This window comes from Moschus berezovskii, chromosome 12 (genome assembly GCF_049115385.1).
Source record: "Moschus berezovskii isolate FMDL1 chromosome 12, NW_MosBer_1.0, whole genome shotgun sequence".
NCBI lineage: Eukaryota > Metazoa > Chordata > Mammalia > Artiodactyla > Moschidae > Moschus > Moschus berezovskii.
Genome location: NC_142471.1, coordinates 10,452,273 through 10,470,485, shown reverse-complemented (window position 1 = coordinate 10,470,485; position 18,213 = coordinate 10,452,273). Strand labels below are relative to the sequence as shown.

The following is an 18,213-nucleotide window of genomic DNA, read 5'->3' as shown; positions in this document are numbered from 1 at the left end:
CCTCCCTTACGTTTTAGAACAGTCTCCCAGAGCTGAGAGGCTGCTCCTGGGTTTAAGTCCTAAGCAAGTTCTCCAAATAAAACACAATTTCCAACTTTTAGGTTGTGCAGTAATTTTCTTTTTCACGTTGACAACACACACACACATTAAAGTGAAGTTTTTAAATGCTTTTTTCCTTTTTATAAAGTTTCTATAAAACTCCCTCCTCATTTTCACAAGAATACTATAAAGTGGTTTAAAGTTCTGCCCTTTCTCCTTCACTTCTTCTCTTTCCTTCTTCGTTAATATTTGTTGAGTGTTTAATATATATACTAGGTGTTGAAGATACGACACATTCAACCTCATGGTTCATGCCTTGGTATCTCACGATATCTCAATCCACCAAGTGGTAAAGCAAGTTCATTCCATACAACTTCACATCTCATTTTAAATGACCCATTGACTAAGATTCTACAGAAGGGGTCATTAGGAAATGTGGATGAGATCAGGAAAATACTTTAGGCATGCTGCATTTTTTCGAAGGAATTTAATGCTAACCAGTTGACTCTTTTTTTCTCGTTCTTTTTCAAATAACAGAAATGTTTAAAAGTTTACCTGAATATACTCTGTAAGAGTGTTAAAGACTTGTTTTGCCACTTGAATAGCTTTGGAGAAATTCCTTTGTCCTTGTTCATCAATGACATCTTTCCCAGAATAATACCAATAGAAATCACTAATTGATTCCTGAAAAAAAGAGATGATAGGATTAAGGCACATTCTGAAGTTATCAAAGATCTGTCCAGTTTTGGACCTTTTAAAGGAAATCATTTTAAATAACAGATTGGAAGCAGACAAAAATATCTGTGAAATAAATGCTATTCTCAATGATTTTCCTAAACATAAAACATGGCAAATTCTCCCTAGATATAAATAATATCTGGAGAGAAGATAAGCAGAAAACTTAGCTTTAAAAATGACTGTTTGTCTCTGATGACCTTTAAATTCACAAACATAAGGATTCATAACACTAATGCACATTTATCCATAAAGCAGTTAAATATTACTATGTGTATGTAACACAGAAATTAGACAAATTATATAATATAAACATCCAGTCTACTTTTTCTCCAGTAAAGCCAGTAACATTTCTTTAATGAGAATTTCAGAATGTTCCTGACTTGTGTAAAGGCCCTGGAAGAAACCGGTTGGACTCCTTATAAATACTGACAACAAATGTAAGTAAACATCTAAATATGATCCATCTGTCCAAAGAATTTTAGCTGCCTAAATGAACAATATAATTTGGGCTACCTGAATGTAAACTACATTCAGGTTTTGAGATATGATTTTGAAAGTTACAGATATATTTTCAGCAAAGCTTCTTGATATATTTGCTTCAGAACTAGCCTTTTTCTCCGAGTGTTGTGCTTTTACATATTCAAAGAATAAGCAAGAAACAGAGAGTCTGTGATGTTAAAAGTACTACACCTGATTTCCTTCTAAATAAAATGAGAAATAAAAGTATAAAATTTCAATAAGAGACCTACACCTTCAGATTCAGTTCTAGTAACATGGAGAACATTACCACAGTATCGAAGATACTTTTAAGTGATGGAGTGTTAGGCTGAATTTTTTCATCAGACATTTGGAGAGCCAAAAAAGAATTGATCTTAGGCTCTTATATTTAAGTGTATGTTAGATAGTTTGAAAGCCTTTCTTTCCCATTTTTAGTAATGGTTCAAATATTCTTCTCCCATTTATTGATCAACCACAGAGGAAGGAAAAGAGCACATTCATGCTTTACAAATTGAGAAGGAATTTAAAATGCCATCAAGCTAAAAACTGCAGGAAAATAAATATTCCCACTTATAGAAAGAAAAGAAAGGAAGAGCCAGAATCAGAGGCAAAGACAATATTGGCATTTTCAGTCTAATATTTGGGGAAAGACTGTGATCAAAGATAAAATATCTTTTGACCTCATAAGTCAAAACACATTATACCATGTCAGTTTCACAACTGCCGTATCATGCCAACTAGCCAACGTTTTAATTTGCTACTAATATAAAGCAACATACCTGAACTCTCAGAAGGTAGTCTACAGTAGAGATGATTATGTTGACAGTTGTATTATTGCCAGTCTGAGTTCTCAGATAATTTTGAAAATCTACATAAGATCAAAAGATGCTATTAAAGTGCATTCAAAAATTTAAAATGAATTCTTTGAATAATTCTAAGAGCAAATGATGTCTACACCAAAATCACTGCAGCTTCTGTAGTGTTATCTCTGATAGTTTGAACACTGAATAATTTATATTTTTCATAAAAAGTCAGCACCTCAAAAACAAACCTAGGTGCTTCACAGAATATCAATATTTAAATTTTGCCTAAGAGGTTTGTTAACACCTGTTTCCTCCAGAACTTGTTCTAGAGCTCTGGGCATGTGAATGACTGAAAAGGACTTCCATCCTGTAGGATGGAGTAATTAAATGATTTATTCCATAATCTCTTGTTCTTCAGTACTGTGTTAAGTGTTGCGGAAAGAAAGAAAAATCAAGATAAAGCTCCTGCCTTCACAGATGCACAAGCCTGATGGAGAGCTCGGTACATACAATACATAAATGACGAATGGAAATACATCACGGCAAGTTATATAGTGAAGGAGATCCCCCAGTTAAAGAGAAGAGGTAAAAAGGAAATAAACCTACATATGTCTCCATAGCTATTTATGGTATTTAATCTACATCTTTCTTCACAATCTGAATCTTTCTATCAGCTGTCTTCTCCAGCATGAGAACTAATAAGAATTATGAAATTCATGTTTTGAAAGTCTATATTGTGAACAAAATTTCTTGAGATTTTCTTTATATCAAATACGCACACTACATTTTTAAAACCTAAAAATTGTCTTCAAGCAAGTCAATTTTAATTTAAAAATAGCATGTATGTGTAAAATGTACAAACCAATGCTATTCTAGAGCTGTGCTTTTCAAATTATTGATTGTACCCATATGCCATTCAAATGGGCTTTCCTGGTGACTCAGATGGTAAAGAATCTGCCTGCAATACTATTCAAGCAATAGTGTATTAATTATTCCTTTAAAAAATTCAGCATTACTTTAATTAAAAAATCTCTTTAGAATATCAATACCTTAAAAGGATTTATGTAGAGGGGAAAAAAAAGAATTAAGCAAAATCGCTAGCAAAGGACATTGAAAAACTCAAAGTGACACAGAAAATACCCCAGGGCCAACGCTCAAGGTTCAAGAACTGTTTCTTGACCTAGGAGAAGCAGAATAATTAGATCTAAGAGGCTCCTGTTATTATTGGCTTCAAAACGCTTATTGCAGGGAACCATCAACAGTCTGGGGTCTCACAAACCTGAGTTGTGTCCCTCACAAAGCAGTTGCAAGAAGCGGAAGAGGTCACAGGTGAATTCGTCATCTTGCAGAACCTTTTCTCCTGCAGGAAGTCCGGAGGGACTCAATGTTATCAACCACTTTAGCCTGAACCTCCCTTTGTATCCCCACCTCCATCAAACTTGCATGTTCATCTAGCATCATCTGAACCAAAAACAGTCACAAATCATAGCCACTTTTCTATCTGAAGCTCTTAAGATCATGCGCTTGACAGATAGATGCACTTTTTCTTAGTAAGAAAAGAACATTTGACTCTTAAAAACTCAGATTTCTCTCTGTTAAAAGTAGCAGCATGGGTTTGGCAACATTTTAGAAACAACCTGAAGAGGTTTAGAGATTTGAACTTTTCCCCCCTTTCTATCTTTCTTTTTGTGTAGGATCTCTGCATCTCTTACAAATATGGAAGTTAAATCTGCTTTGTTCCTAGAGTCTGACCAAATGTTTCAATACAAAGGTGTTCGGTATATATATAAAACTGGGCTAAGAGTTTCTTGTATTCACATATTAATTAAAGGATTTCTGTGAAAATTCTAAATGACTAGAAAATGTTTCTTAACTCATTTAAATGAATTCTCTCATGAGCTTGTCCAAATAGAGCACTCATTGGTTGTAGCATTCCTTCCAGAGAAGGAAGAACTGGCAAGCAGACCTAACTCCAAATATCAAACCAAAAGAAATACTTTGCTGACTCCTGCTAAGAGAGCTAAACCTAACAAAGCAATGTGCAAAGGAGGACATCTCAGTGCCACTGGAGGTGTTCCGCATCACTCAACACTAACTATACGTGTGGGGGGCCAGGAGGAAGCCTCAGGAAAGGGTTCAGATATTTCACTTCTATTTCTATATAAATGTACTTTGAAAGCAAAAACACAAAGAAGGAAACAAACAAAAAACCAGCACCACACAAATGAAAGTTGAGTTTAAAAGCATAGAGTGTTTGTGAGAAAAACACTGTCAACATTATGAGTGTATGCTCTGTAATCTCAATTTGTTTAGAAAGCAAAATGACAAAAAACATAAAAATGTTGTTTGGCAAGTGAATGAATATACTCATGTATTTAAAAAAATAATAATAACTTTTCAGACTGGAAATAATTTGGGCTAGGAAAAAAAACTATGCAATGATCATGTGTTTACTGGAACTGAAATTATGAATGATCATGACAGAGAGGTGATGGACTTACCAGTCTGCAGTCTGTGACTTTCAAAGTGAGAGGCTTCATATAATGGGAGGGTTAGGAAGCAAAACCATTTTGAAAACTAATATAAACATTAAAAAAAGTACATAAAATCACTGTACTTGTTTCCCTATGAGCCTGCAAGATATGATATTTGGTGACCAAACTAAGATCATCATGTCTATAAAAGTGACATGGCAAATCTAAATGTTTAAATGTGCGTTGTTTTGAATCTCAATACATGGCTGATAAGCCCATTTCTCAGTGTTTACATTCATGACAGGATAGGAAAAAAGGAACAGTTTAGACTAATAAACTAAACTCTTCACTGATGACACTTTGTATCATTTCATGAAGATATTTGAAAATGATATTTAAACCAAAATAATATTAGTTACATAGACTTATTGACTTTTTCCTTGTTGAACCCATCTAAAATGTTGTGTTTTTTCAATTTTCAGAAAACTGAATCAATAAAACCAAGGACATACTATCAATCTTCATAACTTCAATGTGGAATAAGTAACCTCTGGTAGAAAGTATTCAGAAAAGTTAACACTGAAATAAATTAACATGTTGTCTACCGGTGTACCTAGAAATGCCCTGTACAATGCACATTAATTGATAACATAACATTTTATTTTTTGTTGGCATGCACAGTATCTTTTAGACTGTACACCAAAACACACACAAGTGACTTCACTTACACTGGACACGCTTCACACAGCAGAACAAGAGAGAGAAGGGAGGGGAAAGGGGGCAGGTCAAGCCTTCATTTACTGTCAGGCAGTACCAGGTTATTGACTAGGGTGCTACTGCTTAATGAATACATTCCTGATTAAAATGCTGCCATTGCCCATGCTGCCTGTAGGTTGTGCAGGAACAAAGATGGAGGATGGCTTTATGTCTGCAGAAGGTACATGAGCACCAGTCTATTTTGGGATGTGCGCAAAAGAAATTCCACTGTAAGATGGAAACTAAGGTTAATAAGAAATAACGAAATGGAGTAAAATGTAGTTGAAAGTGCTCTTACATTTTAAATATCTTATTTGCAATAGCTGCACAATGGCCAAATGTAGCTATTGTAGAAGGGCATTCCTTTGGTTTTGTTTTCGATTATAAAGGGCTTATCATTTCTAACACTGTAATAAAGGGGAAACTTATTTCAATACTGTTGTAATGATGAATTTGTTCCTTGTGCTTTAGATTTCTCATCTATAAAATGAATGGAAAATGTATACTGTAACCCTCACTGGCTCTACATAATCTATCTGACCCTTTTTCATCAGTTGTGGAAAGTTTAGTATTATCAGGAGCAGTGGCAATGACACTAAATAAAGATGGGAACAACATGCCTACGTGATAAATACAGTTACGTGAACTTAGGTGTTAAGTGTGTTTATATTTTCAAAAAGTTGCCTTAATTTTAATGGACCAAATATTATAAAAAATATAAATTTTCACCTGGAAATAATATTAGGTAGACCTTATTTATTCAAGCTACCAATAAAAAGTAATTCCTCTTTTAGAGATTTAATAAAATTAAAATACTTTAAAAGGCTTTTCTATTCCCAAATGGTTTATCTAATTAATAAAAAGTTTTGCTTAAGTTCAAATAAAACAAAGTTGTTTTTACTTAGACTGTCCATAGATATAGCTCAAAATTTGCAGACCTATCTCCAGAAAAGTTTTAATTGTTAATAATTATCAATAGTTGTTACTAAAATTAGTGAAATAAATAAAAAGACTACTAAATATATAAACAACTGCATAAGCATCAATAGACTCCAGAAGACTAAGATCTCCAGTGTGGTAGGGTCTTGCTATGTCAATATCTCTAATAATGTGGAGATAAAAGTGAGTAGTATGAAGCATGAGACTGGTTGCATTAAACAATTCCCTAAAATCTACTGTTAAGTGGATCTCAAGAGCCCCCATCGCCATGGAGGAAATAATTCTGATCACAGATCTTTAGAGAACTTATATATTTACTTCATATATGGAAAAACTGAAGGATAAAGGCAAAAAATACTTTTAAATAGTGAAAAGTTAGGTATTTAATTCCATGTATGTAGTTTTAGTATCACTGCTTAGATGACCTAAATATGGCTGCTTAAATAATATTACAACTCATCTAACAAAGAATAAAAAATTTATTATTTATTCATTTGGCCATGTTTTGTGGCTTTGGGGAATCTTAATTCCCCGACCAGGGATCAAACTCCTGCTCCCTGTAGTGGGAGCACAGAGTCCTAACTACTGGGTCACCAGGGAATTCCCCAAGAATGAAAAACCTGAAAATGGATTTACAGCTAGCATTTAGTTAGTGACTACAGTGTGCTAGGCATTGTGCTAGACATATTATCTCATCATTTCATGTTTTCAATAATCCTAAAGTGAGGTGACATGATACCATTTTGTGGTTTGGGAAACAACTGAGAAATTAAGTAACTTGACTACTGTCGTAGAACTATTAACTGGTAAAGGACTTGAATTCAGTAAACTTCAATAAACACTCATTATGTGTCCCCTATGTGCTAGGCACTTTGTGAGATGCTGGGGATAAAAAAGACTAATGGACACAATTACTAACCTCAAGAAGGTCACAGTCAGGCAACAAACAGGTAATTTCTATACTGTATGGTCTCTCTAAATGCAGGGTGCCATAGTTCCTCCACTTCATAAAGTTCACATCAGTAATCAATCTTTGACTAAATCATTTTGCTTATTGTTTATCTTAAATTGTGGACCCTTAACTTGTTTTCCTGCAATAATTTGGCCACCTCATGCGACGAGTTGACTCACTGGAAAAGACTCTGATGCTGGGAAGGGTTGGGGGCAGGAGGAGAAGGGGACGACCGAGAATGAGATGGCTGGATGGCATCACCGACTCTGTAGACATGAGTTTGAGTGAACTCCGGTAGTTGGTGATGGACAGGGAGGCCTGGTGTGCTGTGATTCATGGGGTCGCGGAGAGTCTGACACGACTGAGCAACTGAACTGAACTGAACTGAACTGAACTTGTTTTCAATTTTAGAACCTGGGGAAAACCATATTTTAAACATGGTGCTTTGGAAAAATCAATTCACCTTTCTGACTCTTTTTTAATCATTTTGATATGGGACTTAGCAATCTCCTGACTTCCATAATTCATAGGGCTGCTGAGAGAATCATATTGGTTCAAACAAGGACAACTGCTTTGAAATATGCAGAAACAATAGGAATCAATGTGAAGTTTTAATGGCATGAGGTAATTTTAAAAGTCCTAGATTTCTAAAATACGGAATTCCAGTGGGTTGTGAATATAATAAATCAGTCATAATTTTATTAAATGCATATATTTAAGCTAAGGTAACAACCTAATACCATGTATAAAATGCATTCCTAGATAATAAAAATGACCACAGTATGAAATAAATTAGATAATATGGATAATAGAATTAAAGGCTAGCAATGGAGAAAAAATTCTTTTGCTTTCAAACATGATTTCAGATTGTTTTTCTTGTAGCCTTCTCTCTTCATTTTTTTCCTTTTTTTTTTTTTTTAACTTATATATATATAGCCTATTTGGTATGCTAACACTACTGAGAATGAGAAACCTGTGAATTTTAATGTTAGCAGATTCTCCTGGAAGCATTTTGAAGAGTGAATGTGGGAATTTAGATTCCAAGAGAATCAACACACAAAACATAATATCACAGAAGTGTTACTTATATAATGGCTCTCCAAGGTCTCAGAAAGAAAGCACAAGTTCCCTGTCAGGGTAAAGAAGGTCCTATAGGGTCTCCCACAAACTACCTTTCCATCCTCTAGTGGGTTCACTTCTTTTCAATCACACCAGGTTAGTTACTGTTCTCCCATGTGTTTTGTACCTTAAACTTGGCATACGGGGATCTCTTTCACTGGAATGCTTTTCTTTGCCTTCCTTCACTGGAATGCTTTTCTTTGCCTTCCTTATCTACCAGATAAACTTCTACTTCAGGCTGTGTGTTCCATCTATGATGATATACTTCCCCCAGCCCTGGCAGCTAAGTATCAGCTCAGTTTTATTTTACACAGAGGGCATTGCTCTGAAGTTGCTTATTTGCAAGTCTCTCTACAGAATACTCTGGATTTCCTATATAAATCCAATGTCTAGGACAGTGTCTAGCACATAATAGCTACTCAAATTTAAATGAGTGCTTCAAAGTTTAAAAACTGTGCAAGGATGTTTAAAAAAATCTATTTAGTGCCATGAACCATAGACTTTCCTTGAAGAGAATATTTACACAGGAATGGCACAGTAATATAGTTAGGATCCAAATGGATACCAGGATCTACTGGATTCCATGTGGGAAAGTACCCTTGGGACAATCTGGGGTGGAAGATAGCCAATAAATAATTAAGTACTAAAAACACTAAAAAAAAATTAGGGTTGTCAATATTCAAAGACTGCTACAATTATCCTTTTGATTAATTAATTAAAAGGAAACCTTTTCACTCAACTTCACATAAACTTCATGAGGTCACTATAAATATATTAGCAAGAACCTCACTGCAACACATTACCAAATACAGGTGGAAATGGAAGAAGCTTAACTTGTATTAATGTTTTATATAACATTTTAGAAAATCAAACAATTTCTGAGGAATCAGATCAGCTTCCAAATTTTAACTTGTTTATGAAGTCAAGGATCCCTGCAAAATGATTAAAAATATAATGCAGTATCTTTGACGATATTCCAAGAAGATGTTTGAAAGAAGAAAAATTGCACTTTCAAGCTCATCATGAATTTGTAATGAGGATAAATGGTACTGAGGAGAAACAAATAAAAAATCCAAGGATGGAATGAAATTTCAAAAATTCATAGAAGTTTTTGGTTTTGAACTTCATTTCATATAGGGAAATAAAACACACAGGACTAAAAAATATACAGAGTGGACAACACTGAGCACATCACAAAATCTAAACACATCTGAAGATTTTTTTTTTTTTTAACAAGGGGAAAGTCAAGACTTTTGTATTGAGTGGGCCAAAAAGTTCCTTCAGGTTTTTCTATAAGATGTTATGGAAAAAACCAGGTAGGACTTTTGGCAAACCCAGTAGAAACGAGGAAAATTTAATAGGGTGGGATAAGGATACATGGCAAACTTACATGACAATGACAGTATAGAAAAAGGAATACCAACAATTAGTCCAATAGCCTTATACAGCTGTCCTTGTGTATTTGTGGATACAGGGGTATGACCATGCTATGCCATTTTATACAAGGGACTTGAGCATCTGTGGACAGGAAGAGGGTCCTGGAACCAATCCCTCATGGATATCGAGGGACAGCTGTATACAAACCTTAAAGGAGCATATATTTCCTAATGGTATCTCAATCCAGATGGGGAATATCATGTGTAATCATAAAAAGCTTAAAAGTGGTATTAAAACTTTAACAGTGGATTCAAAAATTGGCAATAGATGGGTGCCTTTGAAGGGAGACATTAGGGGGCCAATAATTCTAACCTAAGCCAATGTGCTAGACACAAAATAAGTCCCCCAAAGACTACTAGAGACTGGAAGGAAAGGGAATTGGCTTGTGGAACTTAGAGAGAGAAAGAATGCCTGCATTTTAGCCTGATCCTGCCACATTGCTGTGTGACCCTGGAAAAGCCATGGAATCTTACTTTGTTTCACTCTATTTATAAAACAGAAAGAACACCATGGGAAAGTCATGGGCATGAAAAGTTCATGTATTTAAGTTACACATTTTCCATAGTGATATAATTTATGGTCATTTCATCATCAGGAATAGATTTAGCTTAATAAAGACAATTGGTTAGGATGAAGATTTAGATCTATCAGATTATTTTCTCAGTCCTGAGCTTATACTGTGTAAACCTCAAGCTCTGAAGCAATGAGATCACTAAAGGATTGAGATTTTTCCGTCTTTTCTATATTTTCCTAGAGGGATGAACCTAGGTTCTTTCTCCTAAAAGGGTACATACTTTTCTTAACAGTTGCAGAATCTTAAAAGAATGGCCACGAACAAAAATTTTAAAAATATGCCAAAGATAGAGTCAGTATAGGTGTTCTCAATCTGGGAAATAGTAATCATTAGAGCCAATGAGTTGTCATTGCACAGTCTCCTTAGAGGTCTCTTGATGAAGGCAGCAGTGTGTACTGAGAAAGCACAACTTAATCTCTGAAGCCGTGCTGACACACAAAATACTGTTCCAGAAAATGTCATCCCTTATCACCATCATATGTCATGCCTTTTGGAGACTACCTTGCACTATCAATGCCATCTTTGTTATTATGCTAGCCTGAAGAGTAAACGCTTGCTAATGTTTCTAGTGTTCTTTAAATTTGATCTCAAGAATGAAAGGTCTATTTATGTTAGAAGGATTTTAATACATGATGTTTTCAAAGGCACAGAGAAAAACTCTGTAGATCTCTTAATACTTGGAAGTGAATTGGCAGAGTTCAATGGCTAAAAGGAGACTCAACCATTCACCACCCACCCTGGATCAGCATTGATTTTCCCATGCACCACTTGGTGCAGCCATAAAGCCACAGTATGTCCAAAACAGAAACGCCACAGGGAAACTATTGCACACATTCACTCATTTACACAATAGTTGCAAACACTGGGTCCACCAGAACTTCTTTTAAATGAAAGAACAGAACCAAACAAATCCAAGACCATCATTTAAATGCTTGTTGCCCCTTCATGTCTACTATGTTAATAACTACACATCCTCATAGGAAGAAAGAAAAAAGAAGGAAAGCTTGATACATAAGTTTTAAAAGTAAAAGGATGCATAATGATGAAAAGTAAATAATCTACTTGCTAAAATGGTCTAGAAAAGGAAAAATGCACAAAAACTGTCACTATCAAGACTGTACATCAAGCTAACAACAAATAAAGGAGCAAATAAAGAAAAGGCAGTTTATTTTTAATAATTACCACGCTCATGAGTGATGACTGAGGAAGGGAGAATATACATGGACAGTAGTTGAAAGGAAAGGAAATGGGGAAAAAGAAAAGAAGTTGAGACATTGTTTTTGTTTTGCTGTTTGTAAGGAAATAAAATATAAACGTGTTAATCAATTTGGGCAATAACTTTTGTGTGCATCTTTAAAAATAAGAAACTAACCAAACCAATCTCATATTGAGAGACAGAACTAATTCTCACATCAGGATGGCTGCTCTTATCAAGTTATTTCTGAATTGGGACTCACAAGTATTATTCCAATCCATATCTGGTTGACAAAAGTCTAGGAGGCCAGGAAAATAAACTTGTGTGGTCACTATTTCTTTGTGGGAGCTGATGTAAAGAGTGACACAGAACAATGAATGGAATTATGTTCAGAGCCTCTGGTACATTAGGTAAAAACTGCAGGGGAAAATAGAATTGATTTCTAATTCCAAAACAGGGAAGTCAGACTTTAGATAGAGAACCGACTCATTTTTAGGCACTTTACAGCTGGGAAAACCCTAGGACTTCTGTGAGACCTTAAAGGCTATGCAGTTAATGCGATGTGGACTTTGTAGTGGCTCTGAATTCCCCAGACAGGTCCATTAGGCCAGGAGTCGTAACTGGTAACACAAATGTTAGTAATGAAGATATTTGGCTTGATGTTCCTTTTCAGAATATCTAAGTAAGTTCAGAATTCTGCTGGTGATTTTTCTCAAAGGTAACCCAATTAAATAACCAATAATAATCAAGTATTAACTTGATGTCTGAACTTCTACATTCAAATGCCAAGCAGAAAATAAAATTACACAGGTGATATAGAAGCAGCAGCATTAGAATATGTATAAATGATCATCTTTAAAATACAGGAAGAAAAATGCAACTAAATTCTTTTTCCTATTGTGAGAACAAAAATATACAGAGATAATTAGACAGATTTGTTAATTCTAAAATATTTCAGAAAGGCAAGCGGACTACCAACGGCAGAGGGGAGAAAATTTATTTTTTTGCAATAAGCGTAGTTTTTTAGAAGACCCAATGTTCTAAAACTAATAATACATTGATAAGATGACAACTCCAAACCAGACAAAACAAACAAAAACAGATAAACACACGGGGTCTTACTCAAACTAAAATAATTTAAAAATCAACACAAAAGAATAAAAACAAATTAAAACCAAAAATAGAGAAGATACTTTTTCTTAATAGATACCAAAATGAATGTGCAGCAAGTTATTTCTGCTTTAAATGCACAGTGTGCTAAATTTTCTAGTTTAAACATCTATTTAAAGAGAGAAAAACTGTATTATGTGGGTTATTTTTATGCACATGTACATTAAACGATCAAAGTTATTTAAACAGAAAAATTACTCTTTATTTTCTTAAACAATTTGTACTTGCAAAGACATACAGATTTATCAAATAAAAGGATAACTGAGCTAAAAGGGAGAAAAGTAAGAATACTGATGGACTGAAGGCTCTGAAAGCATTACTATCCTAAGGAGACAGAATCTGGAAACCTGACAGTTTGCTAAAATGGCCAAAGAAAGTCAAACATTTTCTAATTTGGCTCACCCATGCACTTTATAATTTTAGATATAATCTCTGATAAGGGTTTTTTTTATCTAATACCCAGCTAGGGGAAAGGTCACAGACAGTGGGTCTGGAATAAAAAGGAGTCAATTACCAAGATGGAAAGTTAGGTTTGGGGTCTTGGATGTGACCTACGTGGGTGTCTAACTATGAACTTTTAAATGAGTCACACAAGCACGGTGTCCATTTAAATAACCTCGCATCTCTCTGTACTGGAAAGGTAATTTCAGGGAAGAAGTGGGGACAGGTGATCTTTTTAATTTAAGTGAGCAGTACCTGATCCTTCCTCAGTCACCATCCCAAGTCCTTCAGCTTTGTTTTGTCGCTCAAATGCATTTAGGTCGAGGACACTGCAATAACAGGGAGAAAAACATTTAGAGGACTAACAGAACCTTTCCTTTCTTCAGAAGGGCAAACGTATATCATGAAGTGTGAACTGAATGCTATTATGCATTAAAAACATGCCCTGACTCAATGTCTACCAATAGTGCTTTTTTCGTAGAAGACTACTTCCCCAGGGACCACACTGAACTGATCCACGTGAAAGTCAAGTATATGACATTAATGGGTTTCAACTTGGGAGAACATTACAAAGTCAGCAGGCATACTGAAATATAATTATAATAATCATGTTTTTCCAGTTGGAATAGCTTATCACATTAAGTATGTGTCAGGTTCTTTAGTCAAATGCTATCTGAATGATTTTAAGTACTGTAAAACCTACAAAATGATCATAAATTAGTTGGTTAAGGACCATTGTAGGGAAGATAATACGTGATTTCAAAGCTCATAGATGAAATGGAATTTTCTGGTTTTCAAAAATCATATAGTATTCATTTTCAAAGATGGAGAATATACATTAATTCTCCAAGGTCCCTATTTAAGCACAAGGAAGACTATTTTAAGACATTATTAACATGGAACAAGTTAGTAATGAAGACATTACTAACAACTAACAGCAAGATAGAATATAAGACGCTTGCACATTTTTGCCCCACTTGAAAGTGTGTTTAACCATTAAAAAATCTTCTGTGAACACAATATTCTAAAACAACTATATACTCCAATAAAAATTAATTTAAAAAATTGTTTCAATAAAATATTTTTCTGTTTATAAATGGCATCTGGTCCCATCACTTCATAGGAAATAGATGTGGAAACAGTGTCAGACTTCATTTTTTGGGGCTCCAAAATCACTGCAGATAGTGATTGCAGTCATGAAATTAAAAGATGCTTACTCCTTGGAAGGAAAGTTATGACCAACCTAGACAGCATATTGAAAAGCAGAGACATTACTTTGCCAACAAAGGTCCATCTAATCAAGGCTATGGTTTTTCCCGTGGTCATGTATGGATGTGAGAGTTGGACTGTGAAGAAAGCTAAGTGCCGAAGAATTGATGCTTTTGAACTGTGGTGTTGGAGAAGACTCTTGAGAGTCCCTTGGACTGCAAGGAGATCCAACCAGTCCATTCTAAAAGAGATCAATTCTGGGTGTTCATTGGAAGGACTGATGCTGAAGTTGAAACTCCAATACTTTGGCCACCTCATGTGAAGAGTTGACTCACTGGAAAAGACCCTGATGCTGGGAGGGATTGGGGGCAGGAGGAGAAGGGGACGACAGAGGATGAGATGGCTGGATGGCATCACCGACTTGATGGACATGAGTTTGAGTGAACTCGAGTTGGTGATGGACAGGGAGGCCCGGCGTGCTGTGATTCATGGGGTCGCAAAGAGTCGGACACGACTGAGCAACTGACCTGACCTGAACTGAAGTATTGTCAGTAATGTAAAAAAAGTACTTTTAAAGATACAACCACTGAGAGGAACTAGAGCACGGAAAGCAGGTGCTTACCTGCATGACTGCATCAGGCCAGCCAGGCTCTGAAAGAAGCCCACATCCTTTTTCTCCTTGAGGTAGTCAAGCATTTTCTGCAGTAAATAGATAAACCACATGATCACTGAACATAAATCTTATTTTCTGTTAAATAAGAAATAACAAAACATTCTTTCTATGCTAAAATAAAGATAAAAAAATATCAGTGCATACAAACATGACTATGAAATAGTGACACGCATGTCACATAAAGAGACTTGCACGTTTCTGTGCACGTGCAGCAGGACATACCCATGGCTTGGAACTAGGGAGCTGCTTTACAAAACACCAGGAGCAGCATAAATATGGGGGAAAATAGTACTCTCAGTTCTCTTCAAGTCACTCTGTAAGTATTGGAGATTCATATACTTTAGTTCAAGTTTACTGGGAAGAAGGCCCACCTGAACGCTATTCACAGATTTCACTACAAAAGTGAGCTCCAATGCAAGTTTGATGCATGACGCCAGGGCACTCAAAGCTGGTGCTCTGGGACAACCCAGAGGGATGGGGTGGGGAGGGAGGTGGGAGCAGGGTTCAGGATGGTGGGACACATATACACCCATGGCTGATTCATGTCGATGTATGGCAAAAACCACCACAATATTGTAAAGTAATTAGCCTCCAATTAAAATAAACAGATTATTAAAAAAAAAAATGTGAGCTCCTTAAAAAGCAGTCATCCAAGAGTTCTGACTACCATATGCTGCTAAGACAGAAATTCAATTTCCATTACCATGGTCTCTAAACTCAAGAAAAGGTGGGATCATTTGATTATTAATTTTTCTCCTCTGTTCTCAGAATGATGTCCAGCTTCTGTGGCCAACATATTGGTTAAACAAAAATGTAAAAACTACTACCACGATGCATAGCTGTGAGTATATGTTGCATGCCATAGGGAAACAGCTACTTCAAATGTGAATAGAATGTGCTGGAGGTTTCAAATAAGAAGTACATTCAAGATGATAAGAGAAACACTGAGAAAATAAAGACACTGCTCTTCTCTGAATCTTAAATAGAAGGGAACAATTCCTATTATCAGTGCTATTTAGACAGGGCTCAGCTTAGCAGTCAAAATGGTGGTAAGTAATCTTTTTCCAAAAATTAGAGTTAAAGGTAATATAAAACTAAATATGTGAAGGCTGCATACACACACACACAAAGTGTAGGGTTTGTGTGTTTGCACACTATGGATACACCTACACATGCATAGATACAGACACATAACAACATAGCTGTTTTGGGGCTGTATGTGTGTGTGTGATAACTTACTGGTATAATAAACATGAAGCAGTTATTAAGCATTGGTCTTTTAAAACAAAATGAACATGACTTACATGGCAAAGGAAGGTATATCTGAAGGTTTAGAGAGAAAAAGAAAAGATCTGTACATACAGTGAGTATATTTATTACACAATCTCTCAAGGTTCCTTTTCACTACAAGGATTCTGGATATGTGTGTACACACACACACACACACACGTATATATAAATAATTAAGATCTTTTGAAGTAATACATAAGCTAAGGGAAACTATTTTTTGATCAGTGTTGTGGAGAGATTAGGTAGGTTTTCTTTATTTTTCATTACATATAGTCTTTTACTATGGAAATCAAAAAAGAAAATCTGTAAATTGGACAGGAGAAAAAATTCACTTTCATTGTTATTAAATTCTAACTGAAATTTAGCATTCCTTTCAACAATTAATCTAAGCAACAAACACAAGTAGGATTAATAATGGCTACTATTTTGTTACCAATAAAGATTTTGGATATTTTCCAATCACATTACAGTTGTTATAGCTACTTAAAAGTATTTAATCTTTTCTTCTCAATAATTATTAGACTAAGCACTAGATCTTTTACTTAATGAATTCATAAGGAAATACACAACTTTATGAAAAACCTGTTATATAACATTTTGATAATCACCTTTCAATATATTTTATTCCTTTTGTCAATCTGTGTAATTTTACTTTGTGCATTTATAAACATTACACCAAGAAGAGGCCAGAGATTTCAATCCACTTATAATAGGCAATGATTATATTTACAGCAAAAAAGCACATAATTTGAGAACAAGGCAAAGATGAATTTTTCAGTTCTTCTACTACTAGTTTGGCCAAAAATATTGTTCATATTTTCCTATAAGATATTACAGAAAATGCCAATGAGTTTTTGGCCAACTCAATACTTCACCTAGTTCAAAACTTAGCCAATCCAAAAGAGGCCTTCAAACTTTTCTGTTTTTCTTTTCTTAGACTCAAAGGCCTTCTAGGAGCATATTCATGGCTTTGTCCCACTGCAGTGATTCCCACCCTAGTGATTCTGAGGTTCACACCAACTTGAAGTCAAACATGCTAAGGTTCTCACTAGCCTTCCTTTCCTTCAATGAGAGAAGCCCTTTACCTGCCTCAGTAATACTTAGCCAAGAAAGAATAGTTATTAGTTCCCTGTTCATCAACTGTTCTTTCTCAAATAGAAGCCAAGATATAAAAATAAGAGATGTTAGTTTTAGAATAGCACAATCTGAAGTTTATATTTTACTGTTTTTCAGTGAGCATAAGAATGTTTTCTGTTCTCAGAGCCACACTGTCAGGTGTGTCCCCAGAGGCATGCAGTACATGCTTGTCAGGCTGTTCCTGTTTTTTCTCTAAGTCACTCAAATATATATATATATGTGTGTATATATTTAGTGAAGTAAGCTTGATTTACAGAGTTGTATTTATTTTTGCTGTATAGCAGTGACTCAGTTATACATACATATACCTTTGTTTTATATTCTTTTCCATCATGGTTTATTGCAGGATAGTGAATACAGTTCCCTGTGCTATACAGTAGGATGTTGTTGGTTATCCACTCTGTATATAATAGTTTGCATCTTCTAATCCCAACTTCTATTCCCTCCCCTACTCTCCTCCCCCTTGGTAACCACAAGCCTCTACATCTGTGAGTCTGTTTTCATTTTGTAGATAGGTTCAATTGTGGAATATTTTATATTTCACATATAAATGAAATATGGTGTTTATCTTTCTCTTTCTGAGGTACTTCACTTCTTATGAAAACCTCTAGTTGTATCCATGCTGATATGAGTATCATGGCATTATTTCATGCTTTTTAATGGCTGAGTAGTATTCCATTCTGTATATGTACCACCTCTTATTTATCCATTCATATGTCAGTGAGCATTTAAGTTGTTCCCATGTTTTAGCTATTGTAAATTGTGCTGC

At 35.1% G+C, this 18,213-nt stretch overlaps 1 protein-coding gene across 1 annotated transcript in view; it reads right to left on the bottom strand.

The window, feature by feature from the left end:
- RYR2 (ryanodine receptor 2) overlaps nt 1-18,213 on the bottom strand; it is a 537,004-nt gene that overhangs the window by 75,382 nt on the left and 443,409 nt on the right. Inside the window, exons 81-85 of the mRNA XM_088842508.1 lie at nt 14,967-15,043; nt 13,391-13,464; nt 3,358-3,438; nt 2,055-2,143; nt 595-723 (exon numbers count right to left, since the gene is read on the bottom strand). Coding sequence (XP_088698634.1) covers nt 595-723; nt 2,055-2,143; nt 3,358-3,438; nt 13,391-13,464; nt 14,967-15,043 — 450 coding nt within the window. The remainder of the gene's footprint in view (nt 1-594; nt 724-2,054; nt 2,144-3,357; nt 3,439-13,390; nt 13,465-14,966; nt 15,044-18,213) is intronic.